The sequence below is a fragment of the Myotis yumanensis genome, unplaced genomic scaffold, assembly GCF_028538775.1.
Source record: "Myotis yumanensis isolate MYYU_CA2020_CCGP unplaced genomic scaffold, mMyoYum1.0.hap1 SCAF_9, whole genome shotgun sequence".
Classification (NCBI taxonomy): domain Eukaryota; kingdom Metazoa; phylum Chordata; class Mammalia; order Chiroptera; family Vespertilionidae; genus Myotis; species Myotis yumanensis.
In genome coordinates this window covers 62,118,376-62,131,915 of record NW_027223760.1, presented here as the reverse complement: position 1 = coordinate 62,131,915, position 13,540 = coordinate 62,118,376, and the positions used below count along the sequence as shown (strand labels likewise).

The following is a 13,540-nucleotide window of genomic DNA, read 5'->3' as shown; positions in this document are numbered from 1 at the left end:
ATGATACATCGTCGTTTCACACCCCTCCCCCCAACACGAAGCCAGAAACGTTGCTCTTGGCCTTGCCCTCTGGTCGCCGGTGGTTTGAAGCTGGCCCATCCTGGGCATTGGGTCCTTCAAGAAAATGGGGCTTGGGGTTAGCAGGTGTCGGGGAGCTCAGGTTGCACGGCCCCTCCCCCGCGCGCTCCCTGAGAAGATGGTGTACTGAGTCCAAGAGGACTGTTCGCTTCTCGGGGACGTGAATGAATACATGTAACATCAATGGTTGACCTTTGTAGGTATGGCAATACGTTTGTAAAAAAGCCACCCATTTTTTAGAGCTTTATACTGACGTCTTCACAGGTGACATGGTAATGTCTGTGGTTTGCTTCGGAAGAAAGCTGGATGGAGAGGAAGGTGGGGTGGGCAGAGCTGGTCGGTGGGTGTGTATGTGGAGGTTCATTGCATTCCTCTGTTCGTGTGCAGTTTTCCGTTTTCACAGTGGACACGTTTAGGAAGTGAGCCCTAACCTGCGCGCACACCTCTGCTGCCGGCCCCTGCGCGCCCCCAGGCGGTTCCTGTCGGGGCCAGGACAGGTTCGGAGGAGGAAGTCCTGTGGGCCCCGGCCCTCTGTGCTCACCTCGTGCGTCGTCCACCGTTGGCGGTGGCCACAGGCACTCGGAACACCGACTGTCCTTGTGGGCTCATGAGGACCCGCAGGAGGGGCAGTGGGGGCGCAGAATGCAGCCCCGGGAGGTGGCAGAAGGGAAGGGTCTGTGTTGAGAAGTTGGTCTGGAGAAGGTGGGACGGGGACACGTGGAAAGGACACCAGGAAACGTGCCTGCAGCTTTTAGATGCCTCTGTTTATTCTTTCTGTTTGAAAGCCATTTGTCTGTGGAACAAACTGGATCAGATGATTAAGTTTTGTTGTCAGCACATGATAAGCTGTGATACCACGTGCCCCCCAGGATGTTTCCCCCTCGGTGAGCCTGTCCAGATGGGTCGACGATGGTCCAGGTGTCACTTGGCAAAGCTTCACCGGCTTGTGGGTGCTGTGAGCCTCTGGGTGGCTGGGGAGCCGCTCTGGGCAGTGGGGCTGCGAGGGCATTTCTCTGAGGTGGGTGCCTGCCGTGCCCGCAGCCCTGGGGGCACCTGTCCCACCTCAGGGGCCTCTTTCCTCAGCGGGACTTGGAAAGTCAGCCTGGCCGCTGTGGCTCTCCTGTTTGCATTTCCATTTCAAGCCTGTTATCTTGGCTAGCTTCCGCTGTCTTAGAGCACAACTCCTCTTGGTGCTGCTGAGAGGAGGTGCCCTGGGGAATTAGTTCTCCAGGGTCCTTTGGCTCAGTCCCAGCCCTGGCGGGGAGCCTGCTGCGTTCATCGCCATCCACGGCGGCGGCCACGCGCCAGCTGCTGGCCAGGCCCCGGTTCCGGGGGACTCCGTGCCTGAGTGGGAGCCGGTTCTGCTTTTATTCCCCATCTGTTCTCTGTCGCCACAGAATGTTCTGATCCAGCTTCATCAACATGGGCCTCAGGGCCGGAGGGGCCCTCAGAGCCTGCCTGACCCCCTCCCGCCTTCTGGGGGGGGGGCACATCTCACAAGCCTCCTGCGCACCCCCTCCCTGCTCCTGGGGAGGCGTCTGTCAGCGCCCACGAGGGGCTCTCAGCCCTTGCCCCCGCCCCCGCTTCCCACCAGGCTCATCGGCTCCACTGCTTTCTGGAGCCACTCCATCCTGCAGTGCCCCCGTTGCGATTATTTAAAAGTTTGGTCATTTCACTCACCTGCTCCAACACTTTCCGAGGCTCCGTGTCCCAGGAGAAGGTCTCCCATGTGCGTGGGGGCCTGTCCGTGGCCAGCCTTCCCTCAGGGCCAGCACGCCCAGCAGGCACAGGGCGCATTCACCGCCTCTGCCGTGTCTGACTGCAAGTCCGCGTGGAGCGCTCACTCCCACTGAGCCTTTAGGAGGCGGCTAGACCTGCCTCGCTGGCTTCAGTGACTGTCCACCTCCTCCAACACCCCCGCCCCATGCGAAGCCGTGGCCCTTTCCTATCCCTGGCCGCCAGCACAGTGCCCGATGCTGAAAATGAAAGGACTGGCATTGCCTTCGGGGGGGCGGTGCATGCGCCCAGACAGGAGTGGTGCTGGTGCCATGGCTCCTAGAACCAGTTAGGGGCTCCAGGGTGCACGGCAGGATCTGAGGCTGTGGAGGGTCCTGTCCTGACCTTGGGGAGCAAAGTCACCCCCTGGGGGCCAGTTCACACTCACTCACCTTGGCGCCTGGTGCAGAGGCGAGCGAGCTGGGCTCTGGTGCCGAGTGTGATCCATGAGTGAACGGGGATAGTTTCATGCCGTAGCCATTCTACCTCCATGACTGCCGTCAGTGCCCACAGGCAAAGGAAGGTGTGTGCCAACACCATGCCTGCCACACGCAGGCTCGGCCACTTTCATTCCATAAATAGGAGCCCAGGAATCACCCCGACTCGAGAGTCACTTGCTGTTTTTGCTCACCCAGGACATAGAACGGCCACACTTTTTCCTATAATTCAGAACCTGAGTCAGGATGTCAAACATGGAAGTCTGGGAGGGGACAGACGGGGTTGCCAGGCCCTTGCCACCCCTTTTTATTTAAATTTTTTATGGGAAATTTCACACAAGTTCAAAAATAGCAAAAGTAATATAATGAACCCCATGTACTTCCTGCTTCAAGAATGAGGGCTATTTATGCTCCACTGGTAATTTCCCACCTCCCTCCATCCCCACTTAATTGTTTCGAAGCAAGTCCTATTGTTTTTGTCTATAAATATTTAAGTATCTAAAAAAAAAAATAAGGCTTTAAAAAGACTAGTTTTTCACTCAGCATTTTGAGATTCATTCAGATAACTGTAGGAAAAAGTTAATTTTTTTTGCTGTGTATTCTTTTTGTTAATAAAGTTGACTCTTTAAGAAGAACCATATAACATAACCACTTGTGCACCTAAATATACTGTCAGTAATTCTGTAACAGTATCAGTTCGGTCAAATCAAATCTACTAAATTCAGGCATCCCCAGCCTCACTCACGTACGCTGAGCTCTGCGGTCCGCTCCGGGTCGGCTTGTTGAAACCGGGCGGAGGAGAGGTTGCTGTGCAGGACACACAGGCGAGCCCTGTGGCAGGAACCACCGTTTCTCCGGCATTTCTGGGATGTGACGAGTTGGCTCAGACAGCGCAGGGCCTGCAGGAAGCGGGTGTATGGGGAGGAGGTGGGCGTCTCCCTGAGCGGACCTGTCCTCTCCCGTGTTGCAGAATTCTGCCTCCTACAAGGGAAGTGCGGTGGCTTCGAGCACGAGGGGAGAATCGACTCCATCTTCCTGGACCCCCTGCCCTTCCGAGAGTTTGCGTTTGGAGACATGCCAGATGTCGGGCAGGGGCTGTCTGTCCCCGATGGACCGCTGGGTGCTTTAAAACAAGGTACCGCCAGCAGGGCGGGGCATGGTGGGCCGACGGCTGACGCGCACTGTACCCCGGGAGGTGAGGTGACCCAGGCGGTGAGGGGGCCTCCAGGAGCGGTGGTTCTGGTGACTTCACTGAGAGCATTTGAGAACAGAGAGGACGGCGCCTGAGTCAGGCCTGGTGCACTCAGGACTCACCTGGGCCGGGTCGTAGGGAACCTCAGGTCTGGGGTGCCATGTTTGAGACTGAGGCGTGTAAGAGGCAGGGACCTGGCGTTTTCTTCCATTTTAACATAGAAGCCCGAGGACTACGAGGAACAGCTAGTTAGCAGCGAGGAGAGAGCCCGAGTTCTGCATCTGTTTCATCCTAGTCCAGGCGCCGCTGCCAAGACAGGCCCAGCCTGGTCAGCATGGCCGGCGTCTCCTGGAGGCTCTTTACCACGTGGCCCGAGGCTGTGGGTGCTGGCAGGGGGGAGGGGGCGACCTGTGACCTGCCTGCAGCAACCCCTTCTGCCCCCCACAGCAGTTTTAAAACGTTGGAGGGGTTTTTGGGGAGATGAGGGTGGGAGATGAGCAAGGAAAAGGAGAAACAAATGGTTATGTGAGAGCTTAGCACAAGGAGCCAGGAGCGGCTCAGAATGTGCTGGCTGGAGGCGAGGAGTGAGGCTCACCAGCGAGGCCTAGACCGGAAGACACTTTTGTTTCTGTAGCAAAAACAGTGTTGGAAGAACGGCAGTGAAGGCCCCGTCTTATGCAGGAGTGAGCACCTACACACAAGCCTTCACATCCCCGCTGGCTTCACTTACTAGGAGCTTTTGCCTGTCTTTAACCCTTTGTACGCCACTAGCATCTATAGACGCAAGTAAATTCAAAATGTCGTGGCGTGTGGGGATGGTTCCATTTTGGATGCGTGGCAGTTAGCTGGTTAAAGAGGAGGCTTCTAGGAGAGAGGCTCTGGATCCCGCAGAGTGTGAGCCGGCAGCGGGCCCAGCGAGCACCCTTCTCCAGGACAGACAGTGAAGAAGGGACCAGCCGAGGGCAGCAGCCGTGTCGCCATGACCAGAGGGCCAGCCGCTCTGACATGCATTAAAGGATACAAAGTGGACCATGTATTAGCAGAAAGGATGAAAGGTAGCATTTTGGAATCCGCATGGCTCTGAAGCAGTGACAGTAGACTGTTGTTTAGTAACAGCCGTGATAATTTACTTCTATAGAAAGGAGCCTAAATGACTTTTCCAGAAAAATAACCCATTAGACTTACTATTGAGTGAATCTGAAACTACGCGTGGCAGCCCCCTTTTTGCCCCCCCGCCCCTTCTCCTAACATGCAGGGTGGTGTTTAACTCCATGTCCTTTATCTCCGAGCTCCACGGCGGACTGTGCAGCTGACGTGTCCACAACAGAGCTGAGGACAGTTGGCTATAAAAAGCGCGAGCTGCCGTCCGGTTCTGTGTGCACAGCCGTCCTGAGCCGTGTGCTTGCCGCCCCCACAGCCACTGTGCCCTTGGAGAGGAACTTCCAGCCCTTTGCACAGCTGCCGGAGCAGCAGCAGACGGCGCTGAGCGGTGTCCTGCAGGCGGTCCTGTTTGATGAGGAGTTACTCCTGGTCCTGGAACAAGTGGTAAGACCAGCGACGTCTCGAGGCGCAGGGTCTCCCCCTCGGGGTTCCGGAGATGTGGGCAGGCTGGACTGCTTGGAAGAGGCTTTGGCCTGAGCTGAGACTAAGACTGCGTTTAAGATTTCCCCACCTCTCTTGAACACTAAAGCTTTTTTGCTTCTTATCCCAGGTCCTTAGTTTCCTAACTGCAGAAAGGTAGCTGATGCCAGGAGTCTAGGTGTACATTGGTTCCCTATGGCTGCTGTAACAAGTGACCACAAACTTCGTGGCTTAAAACAATAGAAATCGATTCTCTGAAGGCGTCAGCAGGGCCATGCTCCCCCGAAGGCTGGAGGGGAGAACCTTCCTTCACTCTTACAGCTCCTGGTGTTCCTTGGCTGGTGGCTGCATCGCTCCAGTGTATACCGTCTTCCCATGGCCTTCTCCTCTGTCACCTCCTTTTCTGTTTCTTAATGGACATCCGCCAGTGGATTAGGGCCCACCTCAACGTAGGAGGATCTCATGCCTAGACCCCTACCTCAGTTACCTTTGCAGACACTCTATTCCAAATAAGGTCACATCCTGAAGTTCCAGATAGACTTGGGGGTGGGGGTGGCACTGTTCAACCTACTGCAAGGGGCTATGTCAGTGATGGTGAACCTTTTGAGCTCGGCGTGTCAGCATTTTAAAAAACCCTAACTTAACTCTGGTGCCGTGTCACATACAGAAATTTTTTGATCTTTGCAACCATAGTAAAACAAAGACTTGTATTTTTGATATTTATTTTATATATTTAAATGCCATTTAACAAAGAAAAATCAACCAAAAAAAAGTTCGCGTGTCACCTCTGACACGTGTGTCATAGGTTCGCCATCACTGGACTATGTGGTAGAGCCCAACAAGTTATCCTATTTTACTTAGAACAGCCTGGAAAGCAGGCCTTTGTGTTTTTCTGTTTTGTGGCAGAAGGATTTTCTGGGGAGGTCGAGTTCCTTAACTCTTAGTTGTAGAAATGGTAAGGGACACCCCAGCTGCCAACCCCATCCACCTGGGCTTTCTGCTCTGCTTTGCTGCAGGAGGCTGGGAAGCTACAAGCCTGATTTCTGCTGCAGTTGGTTGTTTTTGGTCTTTTTGGTTTTCTTTTATGCAGAGTCTGAACTCTGATTTTCTGATTTAATGCTTCATGGCGTCCAGGAGAGCGTATTATTTTCCCCTCTCAAAACTTGTGTCAGAAGAGCTTAGCGACTAGTGATGGAACCAGCCGTGTTGAAACAGTCACCAGCCAGGACTCCCGCTGTTCTGGGGGATGCAGAGCTCCTGGGAGGGTGTGCTGGCCCAGGGAGCGCACAGATGTTTAAAAGCCTACTGACTTTTACTTTCTAAAATGTCTCTTTCAAGAGGGAAATGTCAGGCCAGCATCAGCTGCCTGGGTGGCGGGGGCCCGCGGGCTCTCATACGAATGCACCTGGATGTGGAGGCTGCAATGGCTGGGTGGTGCCGGGTGGCCAGGCAGCCCTTGCTGGCAGGACCACCCACCTCCCACGCCGATGGCTGAGGCTCCCTGGGCCCAGGTGGGAATGTAGCTGGGGCGGGAGTGCCAGGTTTAAAGCGTGAGAAGCATGACAGGACGGTGCCTTCATGTTCCCCTCAGCTCTGCGTGCAGTCACTTGTCCAGTCCCTGGTCCAACCCGACAGACCCTGCCCTGGAAGGCGCTACCCCACAGCCCCTGCACGCCGCCTCCCCTGGGCAAGGCTCGACTCACTGTCTCCTTGTGAGGAAGTATTAGGCTTGCTTTACCTGGGTGACAGCCAAGGCTAGCGCTGCTGCATCACCTGGTCTCTTCTCCTCCCCTGCAGTGTGACGACGTGGTCAGCGGCCTGTCGCCCTCACAGGCGATCCTGGGGGAGCTGAAGCCCCCTCAGAGGCAGAACCTCACAGCCTTCCTGCGGCTGGTGGGGTGCAGTGTGCAGGGCGGGCATCCGGGCCCCGAGGGTGCGGTCAGCGACCAGAAGCTCTTCTCCACAGCCTACTTCCTGGTCAGTGCGCTGGCAGGTACGGCACCGGGGGTCCTGCTGTTGCTTTGAAACCGCTGTGGTTCCTGTGGTGGAGACTGGCACACGTGGGTCCCTCCTTTCAGAAGTGGGCAGGCTAAGAGGTGGGGGGCGGTGGAGGTTTGCACGGTGGCCATGAAGTCACAGAGCCGAGCATGGAGGCCTGTCCACCACCAGCTCCTGCGCTCTGGGCAGAACCCTTCTCTTTCCTCCCGGGGAGGGCTGTCGGTGGGCTCGCCCCCACCACCCAGGAAAGCGTCTCCCAAAACCCAGCCTGTCAGTCGCGTGAGCCGGCCGTGTCAGAGGCAGGGTCTTTCCGCTGGCAGTTCTCCCCCCAGTATTTCGGTCCTCTGACCCTCTTTACACACTGACCGCCTGAGTTGCGGCCATCAGGGCAGGGGGCGGTGGGGAGCATCCCGAAGCCCTGGCTGCTGGGCTCCACGACTTGTCGAGTGGCCCTGCCAGGGGCACGGCCCTCCCGAGATGCGCAGTGGCCCGCCTGCCGCTCCTCTACCCGTTGCCCCGAGCTCACCATGCCAGAGGGCAGCCCTCCTACATGAGGAGACAGGGCTTTAGTCAGAAAGGCAAGACCCCATTTCCTGGTCCCCACCACTCCCCTTCAAGGGGGCAATAGTCAGGGGGTTGAGTTCCTGATGCATTCAGGGTTGGAGGAACAGAGCCCAGGAATTTCCAGTTTTCAAATAATTAAAAAAGAGAATGCCTCTCCCAGGTCCATATGCTGATGAGCCGTTCATTACATGCTCATGACTTACTTTTTTAAATTCTGAATGTGCTGGGGTTGTAATCACGGCTGCTAATGAATGCAGGAGGCGGAGGGAGCTCACAAACGGTCTCTGGGCCAGATGAGTCAGCAGGTGATTCGTTTTTTTCTTTTGCCTTTTCAGCTCAAAGGCTGTGTCCCGGAGGAGTGGCTCCTGTGGGGGCTGCCTCTGTTACCCGGGGAGGGAGTAAAACCAGTCTGAATAGCACTGACCTGGATCTCCTTTCCCTGGGGCTCAGCAGGTCCTTCTGGGGTGGTGCCTGACAGTCTTGGGTTCTAGAGGTCTGTGTGCCGTCCCTTCGTCAGGCCACACTGCGTTTTCCTCCTAAGAAGGACTAAAGGGTTCTAAACCCAGGTCACTATAGGTTACTCAGCTCTCTGACACACGCCAAAAAACAAAACAAAACAAAAAAAAACTATGGTTGACCCATTGAGGAAACATGCTCAGAGAGGTGTATGTAAGGCACACCCCAAATGTGCAGTGACGCACCTCTCTTGTCACCAAATTCCAGTTCTTCCTACTTTTCCTTGCTTCCCCCAAGTCTGTGCAGTTCTTCCTGCTGGGCACATCCCCTGGCAAACACATGCCTGTTTTCACCCTATTTCCTAAAAGCCCTTTGTGCCTGTTCAGCACCATTCATTCACTGAACAACTGCTGAGCATAACCTCTGCCTGGAGAGCGGGGACGTATACACTAGGCACAGCCCCGGGCTGGCTCTGTTCCTACAGATGCTTTTGTTCTTTAAAGTGACTGATTTTTGTCTTTTGCAGAAATGCCAGATAACGGAGCAGCTCTGCTGGGCACCTGCTGTGAACTCCAGATCATTCCTTCACTATGTCACTTGGTAAGGAAGGGGGATGGGGGGGGTGGGGGTGGGGGCAATGATGAGATGAACACCTCACAGCTGATAAAACACTTGCAGTCTTCCTCATCCTCAACAGCCCTTCAAAATAGGTCACACAGGTATCACTAAGTCCACTTTTTACACCCACCTACGCCACACGCCCTACCTCTCAGGAAGACGGAGGCCCAGAGGAAGGATTTGCTCAGAGCACTTGTCTATGGACTCCAAGCCTTATGCAGCACTGCAGGGAAGGAGCGAGGCCTAGAACTTAGCTCTGTACCACGCTCGCCTGGCAGGGAGGACACAGAGGACTGATGGTCTCAGAGAGACACTTCATTCTCTCTCAGGACTATCATTAGCTTTGTGCCCTCAGGAAATGTCATGGCTAGACCAAGAGTTAGGTAATGAGGAGCTTAGCCCTGAGATTGAAGATTAAGCTTTTCCTCTTTAAACTACAAATTGGGTCATTAGTAGAAGAAAATGGGGCAGCTACTGCGGGTGTTGCTCAGCCTGGGGCAGAGTAGCAGGGCACACCTGCCCGGATTACTTAAAGGCCTGGCGACCAAGGGCCAAGGCCAGCACGCTCTGCAGGCCCAAACCTCAGAGCTCGGCTCCCTGATCTGGAAAGTGGACGTCGGGGTCGACTGCCTCGCCAGGGCCCTGAAATGGCACACATCCGGGGAGCCCTGAGCACTGCGGGCAGTGCCTCTGGCACTGCTCTGCACAGGAAAGGCATCTAAGAGTGCGCCAGGCACCATGCCAAGGAGCAGTTTAGTGTCATTCACCACCACAAGCAGCTCTACCGCCCGGGGGATGCTGCATTCCTGCTCTGACCACAAAAACGGAACTACTTGAAATGTGCCGGCATGCACGTCCTGTGGCCGCTGAGGGTAAAAGCTGGTGGTGTAGTGAGTGAGGTTATGGAAACAGTACGTTTCCTAGCTAGCTGTCTGCAGTGATGAGCACGCATCAGCTCTGCTTTTGTAGCCCAGCTCCGTTTACAACAGCTGAGTGCTTAGCAAGTCTACGGGAAAAGAGAACATTACAAGACCACATCAGCGAAGTCCCTCTTCCCTGCAGGTCAGCTCTAGCTCTGATCTGGGTGCTGCTTCCCAGTTTGCTCTCCTGGTGGAGGAGCAGCCCTAGGTGTTCCAGGAGGTCTGGTAGGCTACTCGGCACAAAACTTCCCACCCACAGAGTCCTCTGTCCGCCTTCATGGGCTGCTCAACACAGACAGAAACCCTTTTTCTTTAAAGACCTTCCTGGGCATTTCACATCATCGCCCCTAGATACCGCAACAGCTCTTAAGACAGCGAGGTTCCTGCCTGCCGTCTTGAGGGATTTGGGTATCGTGTTTCCTGCAGGCACTTACTTAGAAAGGGGTGTAAAAACCCGCCTTGTCTGGTGGCCAGGGCAACCATGGAGGCTTTCTGAAGGCCTTTTGGGAGAAACACATCTGCCGAACTGGTGAGAAGGCGAGTTAAAACCATCCACAGGGTGTAATGTCACCCCCACCCCTGGTGACTGCATCTCTTTTATGCCCAGAAGTGCCTCTGGGCCCGTGGGGTTGGCAGATGTTCAGAGAAGGAAGCTGGATGCCGCCCAGCACTTCTCCGTCAGACCTGAGCCCGCTGTGCTGCTGGCAGCCTTCAGCGGTGCCCATGGAGCTCATGCTCAGATCGTGGCACGTGATGCTTGTGTTTAAAGAGCAGGCTAATCCACTCTCTAAAGCACAATGGATAGTTTACCGTCTGGCCCAAATGGTAACGCTAAGCCTGTGGTTACACTGCTCGTTGTATTTGGCGCATCTACAGGGTGTAGCGTTGTAAGGCTGGCTTGGATAGTAGACACCCAAGTACTCGTGTATTCCGATGAGTGCCGCCCTCCGCTGAGAATGCTTCCGGAATTCTGTACTCATGCATACTTTAAAGGCTTCGCTTTTTTATTTTAAATTTTACTCTATATTCCTAAACTGACCTGGTCCTGAACACCTGTTTAAAAATCAATTCTACTGGCAAATTTATAATTACTGAAGGTAAAGTGTCACAGGCACCGTCAAGACCCCAGAAAGCAAAGTTTCCGATGTTTTCAGCAGCTGCAATTAGAGCAGCGACCTCTCTGCAGGTCTCGTCCTAGGCAGGGTGACGGGTGAACACAACAGGCCAGGTCTCTGCTCTCCCTGAACGGTGCAGGTTTCAGTTAAAGACTAAGCAGTGATTGTCAGGAGAACTGCAGACATCGGGAGCAGGTGGGGACAATACCATGATGTGCCAGTGGCTGGGCTATGGAGAGGGGATTAGGTCAGGCCCTTCTGATGTTGCATTTCAACCAAAAACCGAGAGACGAGAAAGTCTGTGTGGAATTCTGGAGGGAGAGTCTCCAGGTAGAAGGAAGGACAAGGGCAAAGGCTCTTGAGGCAGGAAGCATAAAGTAAGCGATGGTACCTACCGCTTGGAGGAGTTGGTGCAAATATTCTAAAACCTTCATTTAAAAACCAGACAAGCCTTACATACGTGTGTTCTACTGGCTTAAGATCTAGTAGCAGGCAGAGTTCAGAGAGGAGGGATTTAGACAGGACTCCAGCAAATTGGAATCGTCAGGCCTGGGTCACATACATCTTATTACATCTTCATCTTAAAGGTTTTCCTGCTCCATTTGGGAAATTAAAAAACAACAACATAGAAAACCACCGCCTGTTTTCCTAATTAGCTGGACGTGCATGACTGTCCAGCACTGGCTGTTCTGTAACGTGTTTCAGTGACGTGTCTGACGTGCCATTTCAGCTCTGTGCACTGTCCGCTGGCGGAGAGCCTGACCTCGAAGACGTAGCCCTGGCTCCTCTGAGAGACACGGAGAGGTTTGGGATTGTGCGGCGCCTGCTGGCCACGGCCGACATCAACCTGGAACGGCGACAGTCGGCCGTCAGGGCTGTCTCCTGCAAAGGCCCCAACCTTTCCCCACTCGTTCTGTATGTGAGCCTGAACGGACTCTGCGCTTTAGGCCGAGCGCGTCAGTAACGTCACAGGTGAATCCCAACCTCAGTCCTCAGCCAGGGCTGGGCACTCTCCACACCGTGCAGATACCACTTTGGGGCTTAGTTCAGAGCCAAGTTCAAAGTTGATCAAGGAGATGAATTCACAAGAGAATTTAAGAAGTGAGTTTCTGCATTAGCAGTCACAAGGTTAGCCACCAGGTACTCTGTAAGCCGTTTCCTTTCAGAAGAGGCCCTCCCACACTGGTGACCCAGAGAGCAAGTGCAAGCTCACACCTGAGGAGCTGGCTGAGGGCTGCAAATCCTAAGCCAGCAAACAGACCTTTATTCTACAGAAAAACGGGTTCATCTCTCCCTTTCTTCCTGTTATACAAAAACAGATGGGGCTGACACTTTGACCCAAAATTCATTTTAAATTGTGAATGCTGGGAAGCAGTTTCCCTCCATTGAAGGCTATGTTTTGGATGTTCTGTATGCTCTGCATACAGAATTTTGTATGTATTATCCTCTAGATCAGCGGTTCTCAACCTGTGGGTCATGACCCCTTTGGGGGTCGAACCACCCTTTCACAGGGGTCGCCTAAGACCATCGGAAAACACATATATAATTACATATTGTTTTGTGATTAATCACTATGCTTTAATTATGTTCAATTTGTAACAATGAAATTGGGGGTCACCACAACATGAGGAACTGTGTTAAAGGGTGGCGGTGTTAGGAAGGTTGAGAACCACTGCTCTAGATAATAAAAAAGCCTAAACCACAGCGCACACACAGACAGACAGACGTCAGACAGACAGAAAAGGAGCCATCCCAGCAAGTGTAAAAGCCTGGGTTACATCGAACAGGCGACGAAGGCATTTTATTTCTTAGCTGTTCCACTGCTGCCCCAACACTGGTCACTTACCCTGCTGGACGGTGTCTTAAAACTTAACTACTGGGAAGGATGTATGCTCTTCAGTGACTAAAAAATGAAGTGTGAATGCCACTGGAGTACATATATTCTGCTAAATAAAATTATACTGAAAAAGTTTAATAGCAGGCCGCCTTCCCGTAGGGGTCTAGAAATATGCGGTTTATCTGACTTTGCCATGCTTCAATGAACGTACTAATTCTATGTCAAGAACAATGTGCTGAGTTCCCATGCATGATGGGTGTTTAATTTATAAAATATATGTCACAGGAAGCTCTGAACGTGTGGATTTTGCCTTTTCTTGTTTCCACGGCCTTCTATAAATAGCCTGGGCTGTCTCCCGGTCCCATTGCTAATGTCCCCTGGGACCTGCAGCCCACTTGCTCTCCCTAGGCACCACCTGGTGCGCCCGCTGCGAGGCCTGTCCAGCCTGGGAGCAGCAGTGGTTAGAGAGAAACGTGCTACACGGCACAGGCTTTTCACCTCACTACCCTCTACTGCTTCCTGCTCTGAAGATTTTAATGAATGCTAATGAAGCAAGTAACCCTTTCATCACCTCTGGAAAATGAGAATAATCCTTGTGCAAGTACTTGCATAAATAAACCCATGATCCATGAGAAGAAAAGGATACAGCGTGTACACTGTGGTGGCAACAACATAAAAAACAAGCACCTCATGCACAAACTGGAAAGGAACATGTCAATGTGAAAATGGTGCTAAAATGGAGGCACAGTCCATATCTTTTGTCTGGTTTTCTGAAATAAAATAAATATACAGAACGAACTGTAAACGGGATGTGTAATGGGAGTCTACTTGTGTGAAAAACAGAGACACGTATCGCCACGCATGGGGCAGAAACCTCACTGACGAGTCACTAGAAACCCAGTGGGCTCCTCTGGGGAGGGAGGGAGAGGTTGGGCAAAAGGCGGGGAAGGGGTGGTTCACCCTTCCAT

General features: G+C 53.4%; 1 protein-coding gene across 4 annotated transcripts in view; it reads left to right on the top strand.

The window, feature by feature from the left end:
- The window catches only part of GSDME (gasdermin E), a 36,891-nt gene extending 24,023 nt beyond the window's left edge, over positions 1–12,868 (top strand). For 3 of the 4 annotated variants that reach the window (XM_070424440.1, XM_070424441.1, XM_070424439.1), the window contains exons 6-10: positions 3,262–3,426; positions 4,901–5,028; positions 6,862–7,057; positions 8,609–8,682; positions 11,466–12,868. In XM_070424440.1, the coding sequence (XP_070280541.1) occupies positions 3,262–3,426; positions 4,901–5,028; positions 6,862–7,057; positions 8,609–8,682; positions 11,466–11,699 (797 nt within the window). In that variant the 3' untranslated portion in view covers positions 11,700–12,868. Of the gene's footprint in view, positions 1–3,261; positions 3,427–4,900; positions 5,029–6,861; positions 7,058–8,608; positions 8,683–11,440 lie in introns of all 4 variants that reach the window. The other variant, XM_070424442.1, reaches the window with a different exon arrangement.
- Positions 12,869–13,540: the final 672 nt, after the last annotated feature.